This window comes from Mobula hypostoma, chromosome 3 (genome assembly GCF_963921235.1).
Source record: "Mobula hypostoma chromosome 3, sMobHyp1.1, whole genome shotgun sequence".
Lineage (NCBI taxonomy): Eukaryota > Metazoa > Chordata > Chondrichthyes > Myliobatiformes > Myliobatidae > Mobula > Mobula hypostoma.
Genome location: NC_086099.1, coordinates 28,502,779 through 28,515,700, shown reverse-complemented (window position 1 = coordinate 28,515,700; position 12,922 = coordinate 28,502,779). Strand labels below are relative to the sequence as shown.

The following is a 12,922-nucleotide window of genomic DNA, read 5'->3' as shown; positions in this document are numbered from 1 at the left end:
GAGATACTTTGATTTTGAACAGTACTTCAACGAACACCAGAAAAGGCAACCACTTTGAAGCTTGTGTAAAAGTAAACTTTCTACTGTCTTCTGTGGGTTTCCTATAGTAAGCATAGTAAGCACAGCAAGTTCACCAGGAACTAGGCTGAGTCATTTCAGAATAAGGGGTTGACCATTTTAAACACATTAGAAATTTCCTGGAGGATCGTGAAACTTTTGAAGTTCTCTTGTCTAGAAAGCTGTGGATTATTGCATATATCCCAGGTAGAGAATGTCAGATCTACAAAATAAATGAGTCAAATGCTCTGCCAAGAAAATAGGTAGGCAGTTTTCAGCCTAAGGTTGTTTTAGTCATGATCTTATTAAATGGCAGACCAAGCTTCAGAGTTGATTGGTTAACTCAAGGGAAAAGAGTTGTCGAGAATCCATCAGTACAAAAAGGGAAAAGGCAGATTATCGATTGTTAATATTTAGCCTTTATGGGAGGGAACAACACTGCGGAAGTTGATGGGTTTAAGTTAACAATTAGTTCATCTAGCAAATTTGATCAACAATGGTACTGAGGGACCACAATCAATACATGGACCACTTGTACTAGAAGTACTCCCACACCTTCTCAAAGGTTGATTATCATTTCATTAAAGAAAGATAACGAAGTGGTAACATATGGTTACCTTACAGTGACGGCCACCACCTGTGAATTAATTAGAATAACAAGCAACACACATCAAAGTTGCTGGTGAACGCAGCAGGCCAGGCAGCATCTCTAGGAAGAGGTATAGTCGATGTTTCAGGCCGAGACCCTTCGTCAGGACTTTCATCCTGCATTTCTTGAATTAATTAGAATTATGGTTTTGCTACCAGCTGTATTTTTTTTCCAATCTTGAAGTTAAAGATATCCCCTAGTCATTCATTGGTGCTCTGGTTCAATGACACCACCAACAACTTGCAGTTATTTAGTATCTTTAAAATAGCATAATATTTCCACGGTGCTTCAGAGAAAAATAAAGGCAAGCTAAATAGGACTGCAAACCGGTTAGTGCTCTCAACACCACCATACAAAAGATGAATTTACACACTCAAATGTGGGGAAAGCCTGAAGAGCCCTATGACCTATTCCTGCTCTGATTTTCATGTTCTTTTTTTTAAAAAGATTTAGTATTCATGAAAAATGTCAGGTTGGTTTTCCAGCTTAATTGATAAATTAACTAGAAGATTTCCTACAATATGCTCTGCACTTGAAAATTGATTCTTTCATTTTGGGGTGTTTTTTGTTAAGGATCTTTGCCAAAGATAAATGTAAACATTTTTGCAACATTCATGGACTGAGGATCTTGGGACTATTTTATATGTGCTATATGTACCTTCTGCTGTGTATGACTGTTGGTACTGTGTTTTGTGCCTTGGCCACAGAGTAACGCTGCTTCATTTGCCTGTATTCATGTATGACAATTATACTTGAACTTGAAGTGCAGTCTGTCTCTCGCTCTAGAAACCAGTCTAATTTGTTTTATTTTGTGGGTAAACTGGCACATGGAGCTGACAGTTTAATCTTTCTATTCAGCATTGTGCCAATAATATGCCCTCCTGACCCATTCAACACTTAAAAGTTTTCTGTAAACCCAAATTTTATTTTTGCAGCAAACAGATTATGTAATTGACTTAACTGGAATTGGTTCTTAGAAGCAGGATAATGATACAATGGGATCAAAGGGATAAAATGCACAGAAAACATTTTGACCTGTGTTTCAGGATCATCTGAGCCCAAACTTGCAGCTCCTAATTTCACCACATCGGCCAGTCGAGTAATTGTGACAACTGAGGACTGGGCTGCATGCGCCAACTTCTCCTGACTTGCAGCGGCTCCCGATACAAGTAGCTTTGTGTCTTCCACCAGAGCTTTGGCAGTTTTCAGAATGTTTTCCCTAAAGTGATTGTGAAAATAACCGACACAGTTGTGAATGACAGTCATTTAGTTCTCTTTCAGAGAAATTTATCAACATGCATTTCAATACTGATTCAAGTCTGATTTATGAGACTTCTGGTGGAAAGGATCAGCTAACATTTGATCTCAAAAACCTTAAGTTTGTACAAGAACAAAGGCTAACCCAGAAATCCATTTAAACCCTGCCTAATATAAACACTAACATAAGGTCCAAATACCATATATCGTAGATTCCTGAGATCAGATAAACTGAACAGTAACTGGATTTTTCTGCACAGGTGCTGCATAATATGTTGAGTGTGCCTTAACACATAATTTCTATACCAGAATCAGAATATATAAAATTGTTCAATTAAATAAGTAGTGCAAAAATAGAAATTAAAAAAAGTAGTGAGGTAGTGTTTATGGGCTCAATGTCCATTCAGAAATCAGATGACAGAAGGGACGAAGCTGTTCCTGAATCATTGAGTGTGTGCCTTCAGGCTTCTGCACTTCCTTCCCAATGGTAGCAATGAGAAGAGGGCATGGCCTGGATGGTGGGGGTCCTTGATGATGAACGCTGCCTTTTCTAAGACACCGCTCCTTGAAGATGTCCTGGATACTTATGGAGGCTAGTGTCCATGATGGAACTGACTAAGTTTTACAACTCTCTGCAGCTTGCTATGATCCTGTGCAGTAACACCCACCCCCCGCCCGCCCCCAAACTCCACAAATACCAGACAGTGATGAAGCCAGTTAGAATGCTCCCCACGGTACAGCTGTAGAAATGTGTTAATATTTTAGGCAATGTACCAAATCTCCTCAAATTCCTAATGAAATAGTTGCTGTGGTTCGGTCTAATAGGAGATAGGTTCAATATAAAGTCAGAGGAAAAGAGCACAGAAATTAGTCCTTTGGCCCAACTTGTCTATGCTGATGAAGATGTTACCTAGTCCCACCAGCCCGTGCTTGGCCTACATGCCTCTAAACCTTTCCAAGTGTGTTTAAAATATTGTTATTAATGGTAAAGTGAACCCATACAACTTGGTGACATTGGTTTTATTTTGTGTTTGATATGAAAGCTTATCCATTGCATCCTCAACTCAGCAGCTCCCCATTAAGCCTAAGGTGGTTGGAGGAATTTAAAGCTTTTGGATGAACTCCTTACGACATCATTTGACCTAGAATCATTTTGGGGTGGTAGAGTACCCAACTAGTGAATGGCCACCTCGCCAGTAAGAAAATAATCATAATTTGCAATTCTTTACATGGTGAGATATTGAGCACTGAATAAAGGTACTGGATACAAAGTACAACAATCTTTCACAAGTCCGCCTGTGAACCTTCAGTACTGGCTATAGACACTGCTGGCTTTTAAGATACAAGATACTTGAAATTATCTGCTCTACAATTTTACCTGTGGTCAGCGAAGGTCTCCTCATTTTCTCGGTTTAGTGTTCCTGCAGTAGCAAACATGATAGTTGTGTCTAAGTCGGCAATGATACCAGATACGGTACTGGCAGCAGTAATGCAAGCCTGGGTTCCACGGTTACCTGCCTGCAAAGCTGCCAACACGTGGGATATCTGGAAAAATAAGAAACAGTTTTGGAAATAGATTTGCAATTTGCACGCACTTGGATAAACTCACAGACAGAGCTGGAGGAATTCAGCAGGTCCAGCAGCATCCATGGAAGGAAGTGGACAGTCAATGTCTCTGGTTGCCATCCTCACTCAAGACTGGAAAGATGGAGGGAAGATACAAAAATGTTGGGGGGGGGGGAGGAGTGGAGTAGGAGTTGCCCACGATGGTGGATCCAGGTGACAAGGTATGGTAACAGGCAGGTGGGGTGGGGGAGGAGAAAGAGTGGGAATGATACAACAAGCTGGGAGGAGATAGGAAGAAATAATAAAGGGCTTAAGAAGATGGAATTCAATAGGAAACACTAGTGGACTATAGAAAAAAAGAACAGGGTGGTGGATAATGGGTGGGGAGAGTGTGTGCGTGATGGACCGATGGAGGGGAGGAGGAGAAGAGAGTTAGAGTGATGGAGCTGGTGCTATAAGTGTCTCCAGGACTTGGATAATAAGCAGTTTACTTACATTAAGCATTCTGAGCTAGAAGTGCTCATCTAAAAGAGGTAAACTTAAAGTGCCTATGTCAAGATTTTGAGTTGAGATTTCAAGAAATGATGGATGGTGTTTAGCCTCGTTCCAAATCATGGCCGTTTCATCATCAACATCTGGCAATTTTCTCTTTCAGCTTGATGTTATCTACTTTTGAGCTTTGAACAAAGAATTTAAAAAATCTGAGGCAAGCTGCAAGGCTATTTCCTCTGACCTGGTCCAGGACCAATTATTTCTCTTTTATATACAAGTAATGGATACATCAATGTAGGATTACATATGCATGACTTCTTATGCATATTAAAACCAATGTTATTCCCATTTTAGTAAAAATTCTCATTTTTTTGCCTCTTGCACAAAAAGGCAGCCTATAAATCAAATCAAATTGCCCAAAGTTAATGCAATCAGTCTTTAAAGTCAATGAAGCCATAACACGAGACCTGAATCAGCTTACAAGGATAATTGTTATAATCTTAGGTCATGTCACCATGCTGGGATCTGTCCAGAAATAGGAATAATGTGAATGGTCAAGAAGAGCTGCTGCTAGCATCTGCAATGAACAAGCACGGACAGTAGGAAACCAAGCCAGGTACTTTTACAATGCAAAGTGCTTTTATAGTATATTATATACATAATTGGAAATTGTTCAATGGTTTTCTGAGCTAAACACCAAGAGAATTAAGAATATCTAAATGTACATGATGTTCCATTTTCAAAATATATGATGATAATTCAATACCTTTTCAGAAACTTTGCGAGCACATTCAATGAGTTCTTTCTTTGTGAAGGCATCGCTGGGACTGCACTGGAGTGAACCAGCTTTGAGAACCAATGAAGCACAATTGTGACCCAGTTCTTGCACACGGTTCTTGATGTGATTCCCAATCTAGAAGTGAATTTTAAACAGATTATAAGATTGTGAGAGCACCACAATGATATTTTATTTAAGATAATCACAACACAGTAATCTAATGTTTATCAAGCCTCAATAAAGTTAAAACAATATCAAATCAAGATAGCAAGTTAGTACTACAATTGTGATTTTACCAAACACTGAAGCATTTTGGTTACGTCTAAAAGGATTATCAAAAAGATGGGGAAATAATTTTGTACTTTGTATTTATCTTACCTTGCTTTTAACTAACATCGTTTTGCCTTTTAATCTCATGTTTGCACCTTATCCCATTGTAAAGCTACACTGTCTGTTATGAAAAGTGCTCTATAAGTAAGTTATTATTATTGTAACTGCATTAGACACAAATCCTATTCTAGTGAAGTTACCTCTTCATTTTCAGCTGTAATGGCTGCAGGATTGGCTTCTTGTGCCAGCTGTCCATAGTCACTCGTGAGCTGATTGGCCAAAGTCCCCAGCTCATCTGGGTTGGTGGTTGATTTAGTAACCTGTGGAAATACAGAAAATGAGAAACAGCAATTCAGACTCAATAGCTAAGTTCAAATGGAAACTTAAAGCAAAAGGCACTCACCATTTCTTGAACTGTGACTGCAATAGCTTTGGCAGTCTTCACCATGGTGGTCTGGTAGTCAACAAATGATCCCTCAGGCTCCACTGGAGCATTTTCATCAATCTATGTGTAGAGCAAAAAGATTTAAGCTCTTGCCACCCACATACACTTAAAACAGCTGTGGATTAACACCACAAATTCAAAAAAAAAACACCAAAAAACTAATGTACATAATTCAAAATAAAAATGACATTGTGGAGAAGAATTCACGGTTTTTGGCAGCTTTAATTGATCCTGTTGTCTTAAACGGGACAGTTTTCTATTTTTCAGTAATTTGCCTGATTTGCAACATAATTATTAACCTTTGACCCAAACATTTGATTAGCACATTTCTAAGGAGCAGCAATGTGCATTTATAATTAAATAATTGAGTTAGTATATCAATTATGATTAAATACCACTTCCACAATCCTTTACACTTACCCATTTCTTAAATCCAGGAAGACCCAAATGAATTTTACATTAGAATCCCTGGAGCTGGGTAAAACTAATGGTAATAATTTTCTAATAATGCTTAACCTTTTTTCATGGGCTTCACTGGAACGATCAACCTGAATGGTCTTGTAAGTGTGGCAGTAAACACCTTCTTGAAGCACTATAGTCCTTCTGGAGAAGGATCTCGATCCTTCATCAGGGGGTGGAGGTGAGATCTGCTCACTCTGATCTCAGTGTGATCTATCCAGGGCAGCGACTCTCACCTTGTTAATGGCCTGGTTGATGGAGTCCACCATTCCGCTCACAACACCCGCAGCACTGGCTGCATCGCTGAGTGTCCCTGAAAGGTCCTCCACTGCTTCCTTCATCATCTGCACAGACTCTTCCAAGGCATCTTGGGTCTGTGCTGCTTGCTGGAAGAAAATAAAACACTTGTAAATTAATGCCACAAAGTCCAATGTAACAGTTCCAATAAATTTCATTATAGATTTATAAAGTTCTTCCCAAATTTAATCCAGAGTTCTTTATTTCATTATACCTCCTGGAGAATGAAATAATTCTTCCTCCTTCCTTCTCATTCCTGTTGGAGGATCTCAGCTCAAAATGTCAACTGTTTACTCCCCTCTATAGATGCTGCCTGACTTGCTGAGTTCTTCCCGCATTTTGTCTGCTGCTCAAGATTTCCAGCATCCGCAGAATCTCTTGTACTTATAAAAACTACCATTTTGCATCTACAATCAAAGCCCTTTTATAACTTTGAAAATCTGCTCCTGTGTGACCCACCTACAAAAATCCATAGCATTCTGGGTAATTCGTGCTCTACCTCTCCTGGGTCAGTACAGATTTTGAGAAGCACAGTGCCCGCTCTACATGGGATCTGACAAAGTCTCAATACACCCGAGACACCACTTCTGTACACCAACCCACCAAAACTAGCATTTCTTTGGACTTGTTGCAAATGTGGATGAGCTATTAACAATCAGTGCAAGTGGAGGCATAGCAGTTGTTGGCCTTGCGCTAACTTGAGTGTTTATTAGCAAGTTTCTGAAACGTGCTTATATTGCCATTGGTGTGAATTTTAGAAAGAATACAATGAAGAACGAATGACATTTGACACCTTTCTAATGCATTAAACACAAAGCTTGTTAGAATCCATGTGGAGATTATATTCTGAAAGCTCTATTTAAATATATGCTGCAGATTCTCAAGATTACAAAGCACTAACTTCAAGAACCTCTTCTATGATGTTCTCTGCTTTGTTCCTCAAACCGTAAGGACTGCGTGCATGAAGAATGCATTTACAAAAAAGGCCACAAGCCTCAACAAATTCCTGAGCGTGCTGCTTACCTTTGGATTGCCACCTGCTTCTTTAGCTGTATACAGCATCTGAAGTGCAGATTCTGCTAGCGTCTTCGTCTGATCCAATAAGTTCATCTGTTGCTGGTGATTCACTGCCTTTGATGCTGCACCAATTGAAGCCAAGGTTAGTGGCTCGAAGTAGCTTGCCATCTGGGCCACCTGTAAAATTTGTACACAATGTACCCAACCATGAATCAGAAGTCATTCTAATTCACTTAATTCTACTATCAATATTAACCAATAATTCTTCCATGGAAAAGACAGTGTGTTTGGCATAAGGTATCTGTGCCTTATTTGCACACCTACAATACAGCAGTTTAGGAACTAAATTCACCACTACTCCACTGTGGTTATAATGGGTTATTTGCAATAGATCAAAGACAAATTTAAAATATTAATTTTAAATATTTTAAAATTAATGGCCTTGCCTACTGCGTTCCTCCAGCATTTTGTGTGAGCTGCTTTTAAATATTAATGTTAGTTAATTTTGTATATAGTTTTTACTTCTAGGCTTTAACAATTAGTCAAAGTAAATTTATTATCAAAGTCCATATATGTTACCATATACTATCTTCAGGTTAATTTTTCTTGCAAGTATTTTAATAAATAAATTCAACAGAATTTATTTAAAATTCTATCTAAACAAAGACGGACAAGCTACCAAACTGCAAAAAAAGACAAATGTGCAAATAAAAAGTAAATAATACTGAGAACTTAAGTTTTAAGTCCTTGAAAGTGAGTCTGTAAGTTGTGGAAGAGTCCAGGGTTGTGATGATTGAAGTTATACACGCTGGTTCAGGAGTCTGAATGTTGTAGGATAACAACTGTTTCTGAGTGTGAGTCCTAAGGCTCCTGGACCTCCTGCCCAATGGTAGTAGTGGTAGTTTGAGTATTAAAGTTGGTGATAATGATTGGGATGGTGGGGTGGAGATACGTCTCTATCAAAGGAAGAGTAAGGTGCTTCTTCCCTCTGCTAGCATGTAGGTCACACTTGGGCAAGGTGTAGCACCTGCTTAGCCCCCCAATTAGGGTCATGAGAAATCATGGGAGTAAGTGATGCACAGTTGTATGAGGAGCGGTGCATATCACAAGTCCTGGTTATGCGACCGCTGACACCAGGCAATCTCTGAAGAGCACTGATAATGGCTGGGGGTCACCCATCTTGTAAAGACAATGCTCAGAAGATGACAATGGGAAACCACCACAGTAGAATTTGCCAAGAACAATTGTGGTCATAGACCATGATCGCCCATGTCATACAACACGGCTAATGATAAGTGCCAAGCTTGTTAATACCTTTGTAGACCGGTATGTTAACGAAATGGGTAGAATTTGGCTCAAACAAAAGAGTCTAAAGAAATATAAAAGTGACTGGTACCTCAAATCATTTACTTTAACTTTGGTGCTGATCTCCCCCTTCTCCAATTTTCCTATTGGGAGAAGCAATAGAGTACTGCATCCCTTTGAAAATGACTACTAAAGTATCTGACCTCTAATCTGTACTTTTTACAAACTGTGAACAAGATCAGGGTTTACCACCTCAGCAGCGAAAAGGCATCTTTGTATCATTCTACAACTGAATGGCTGGTCGAAACCACCAGTCCAAACTTGATGTGCTTCACTGTCTATTTCTACGACTTTACACATCACTGAGGGAAACCTATATTTTGGAAGTACCATATTATGATAGCTTTAATTACAGATATTAAAAAGAATGTTCATTTTGGCACACAAGCAGCATTAGGAATTTATTATACATGATATAGATATTTTACCTTGTGTCCTAATTGTGAAGCCTCAGCACGAGCTGCTACTGCAACTGGATCAATCAGATTGCTGATTTCATGGACAGCTCCAGTCATCTGATCATGTAATGCCTGATGGAAAATTGGAATAAAAATCATCAGTTCCTATTTGGCATTTTTAACAGTGCAAATGAGAGTCTAGCGCACAGGAGAGTTTAAGTCACATTTGTATTTTATATTACAGGTAAAAATCATTTAAAAAAGATTCAAAATGTTAACTATTCTTTTGCCTTCACAGATGCTGCCTGGCCAGCCAAGTTGTCCAGCAGTTTGTTTTTTGCTGCAAATTACAGCCATCTGCAGTCTCTTGTCTTCTTACTTATAGGTTGCCTTTCACAAAGGCAAGGCATTATAATGTGCCTTTCAGCCAATTGAATATTGAGGTAGAGTCATGACCACAAAACAAAATATCAGACAAACTCTGCACAGCAAATTGCAATCAACACAAAAGATTCTGCAGATGCTGGAAATCGAGTAATAGACACATAATGATGGAGAACTCAGCAGGTCAGGCAGCATCTATGGAGAGGAATAAAGAGTCGACATTTTGGGCCAGGACCGGAAGGAAGGGATGGAAGCAAGAATAAGGTGGGGGAGGGCAGGGAAAGGAGCCACAACCTTTTTTTGTTTTACAGTGTTGCTGGTTTAGGGATACATATTCCTGCATGTACTGCCAAGAAGGCCCACCAGCACCTTTACTTCCTGAGAAAGCTAAAGAAATTTGGCCTGTCCCCTAAAACCCTCACTAATTTTTATAGATGCACCGTAGAAAGCATTCTTCTAGGGTGCATCACAACCTGGCATGGAAGTTGTCCTGTCCAAGACCGGAAGAAGCTGCAGAAGATCGTGAACACAGCGCAGCACATCACACAAACCAATCTTCCGTCCGTGGACTCACTTTACACCGCACGCTGTCGGAACAGTGCTGCCAGGATAATCAAGGACACGACCCACCCAGCCAACACATTTTTCTTCCCTCTTCCCTCTGGGAGAAGGCTCAGGAGCTTGAAGACTTGTACGGCCAGATTTGGGAATAGCTTCTTTCCAACTGCGATAAGACTGCTAAACAGATCTTGACTCGGATCTGGGCCGTACCCTCCAAATGTCCGGACCTGCCTCTTGGTTTTTTTGCACTACCTTACTTTCCATTTTCTATTTATGATTTATAATTTAAATTTTTAATATTTACTATCGATTTGCAGTCCAGGGAGCGGGAAGCGCAGAATCAAATATCGCTGTGATGATTGTATGTTCTAGTATCAATTGTTTGGTGACAATGAAGTATAAAAGTATAAAAAGTGTAAAGTATATATTGAAAGTTCAAAGTAATTATACTATCAAAGTATGTATGGGTTCAATTTTCTTGCTGGCACTTATGAACATAATCAATAGAAAAAAAATCAATAGAATTTTAAGACAAACTATACATAAACAGACAAAGACTGACAAAGACCAATGTAAAAAGAAAACAAACTCTGCAAATAAAAGAAATAGAGAGCTTAAGTTGTAATGAGTCCTTGAACGCGAGTCTGTAGATTGCAGAATCTGGTCTTTTCCAAAATAATGATTAATTTTCATGCAAATGATTTGTTAAATGTTCTATCCAAAAGACAACAGTTCTAACAGTATAACAATTTCCTAATTATATACTATCAGCCTAGAATGTGCACGCAAGTATCTACAGAGGCACTGTAATTTACACCTGATTGACTCAGGTGAGGATGCCAGTTCTGCTCCATTGTTGCCACTCTAAGCTGAACGCTAATTGTCATACAAGGATCTGCATGTACAGTTTTTAATGTTTTGTCCTCAGTCAGCCCCCTAATGCGCCATCCGCTAAACCATCTCTAGGCCGCATTCTTAGCTCCATGGCAACATTGCTATGCAATAAACTGGTACGAAGTCAGCTTATGCACGGCTCCTTAGCCACTTTAGCAACTGCTGTACCCTGAAGAAATTGATTGACATTGCAATCTTTTCCATGACATTTCTGCACAATACCATTCAATTTTCATCATTAGAGTACAGTGAAATGATGTTTCAAATGCTTAATAGAACTAAATCTTAAAACAACAATAATTAAACAGAAAGACTGAAATATTCAGGATGCCATGGAACATCAAGAGACTGAAACAGTTTGCAGTCCTGAAGAAGCGTCTCAGCCCGAAATGCTGACTATCTATTCATTTCCATAGATGCTGCCCGAGTTGCTGAGTTCCTCCAGCATCTTGTGAGGGGTAAATATTTGCTGATTACCTCTTGGGAGCGGTCTTCTTGTGGAGCCAGCTGCTGACTAATTGCTGCCAAAGATGCCTGGTCAACATCTCTGATGCATCGGTTGAGAACCTCAATGGCTTCATCACACTCCCTTTGTCCGGGAGCTTTGTCTCTGAAATGGATGGAAAAAAAACATCTGTTAATGTATTGTGACATCAAATAAAAATCTGTAATTGTCACAAAATACCCACCCTCTCTCTGTATATCAAGGATGACACAACATCCACTACACATATATCCATTTAAAGAAAACAGAGAATACAAGTCCAGCATCATTTTGGTACCAATATTAACTTTCTCAATGTTTGAACAGATGAATCCGAATGTTAAAAGATTTTAATCCAGGACACCCCAAGAGCCCCTGACTGTGTCATACAAGTTCCTAATCCTAGAATGAATGCTCTGCTCAGGTAGGCCTGATATGAAGCATAAAAACAAGAGGTTCTGCAGATGATGGAAATCCAGAGTAACACACACAAAATGCACGAGGAATTTCAACAGGTCAGGCAGCATCTACGCAGAGGACTAAAGAGTCAACATTTTGGTCCAAGACCCTCAATTAGAACTGGAAAGTAAGAGGACAGAAGTTAGAATATGAAGATGGGGGAAGGGAAGAAGGACAAGTTTGAAGGTAATGGATGGTGCCAGGTGAGGGAAAAGTAGACGGGTAGTGGCGGGGGGTGAAGTAAGAAGCTGGGAGGTGACAGGTGGAAAAGGTAAAGGGCTGAAGAAGGAATCTTATAAGAGAGAAATGTGGGCCATGAGAGAAAGAGAAGGAGGAGGGGCACCAGAAGGGGGTGATGGGAAATGGAGCAGAAGAGGAGGAGTAACTGGGAGCCAGAACAGAGAATGGAAGAGGAAAGAAGGGGAAGGGGGCTAGAAATGATCAGAAGTACATACATATTTCTGTAGCAGTGCCCAAATTTCACAAGCAAAGTGTTCTTACACACCATATAGTTTGCCACCAAATTAAAGTCTTTTAACTCAAACGGTCATTTTGCAAGACTACGGAATGCACGTGAAGGTACAAGTCAGTGTCCTCCCCCCCCCCCCCCACCGAAAGGTACAAGACAAAGAAATGTACATGCTTGATGGTTAATACTTCAGTGGCATTGGGGAGCTTTTACTTTATGCCATATGAAGTGCTGAAAAGATGAATTCCAGCCTTTACCCATTCAGAATCAGGTTTATTATCACTATATTGTGAACTTTGTTGTTGTGCAAGACTTAAATTACTGTAAATTACAAAAAATAAATAGCGCAAAAAGAGGAATAACAAGGTAGTGTTTATGGCCCATATAACTATATATATATAAAACCATAATATATATACTATGGATTGTTCGGAAATCCGAAGGGAGAGGGGGAAAATCTTGCACCTCAGGTTGTACTATGAAGTAAATTAAACAACTCCATTCTTTAATTAGAGCAATTCACACTTCAGATCTAGAGTACTGAAAAAGCAGTTGGAGGTG

At 39.5% G+C, this 12,922-nt stretch overlaps 1 protein-coding gene across 2 annotated transcripts in view; it reads right to left on the bottom strand.

The window, feature by feature from the left end:
- LOC134343903 (talin-1) overlaps nt 1-12,922 on the bottom strand; it is a 250,781-nt gene that overhangs the window by 25,595 nt on the left and 212,264 nt on the right. For both annotated transcript variants that reach the window (XM_063042807.1, XM_063042809.1), the window contains exons 39-47: nt 11,427-11,559; nt 9,141-9,242; nt 7,354-7,524; nt 6,270-6,419; nt 5,533-5,634; nt 5,330-5,449; nt 4,788-4,934; nt 3,342-3,508; nt 1,742-1,925 (exon numbers count right to left, since the gene is read on the bottom strand). In XM_063042807.1, coding sequence (XP_062898877.1) covers nt 1,742-1,925; nt 3,342-3,508; nt 4,788-4,934; nt 5,330-5,449; nt 5,533-5,634; nt 6,270-6,419; nt 7,354-7,524; nt 9,141-9,242; nt 11,427-11,559 — 1,276 coding nt within the window. The remainder of the gene's footprint in view (nt 1-1,741; nt 1,926-3,341; nt 3,509-4,787; nt 4,935-5,329; nt 5,450-5,532; nt 5,635-6,269; nt 6,420-7,353; nt 7,525-9,140; nt 9,243-11,426; nt 11,560-12,922) is intronic.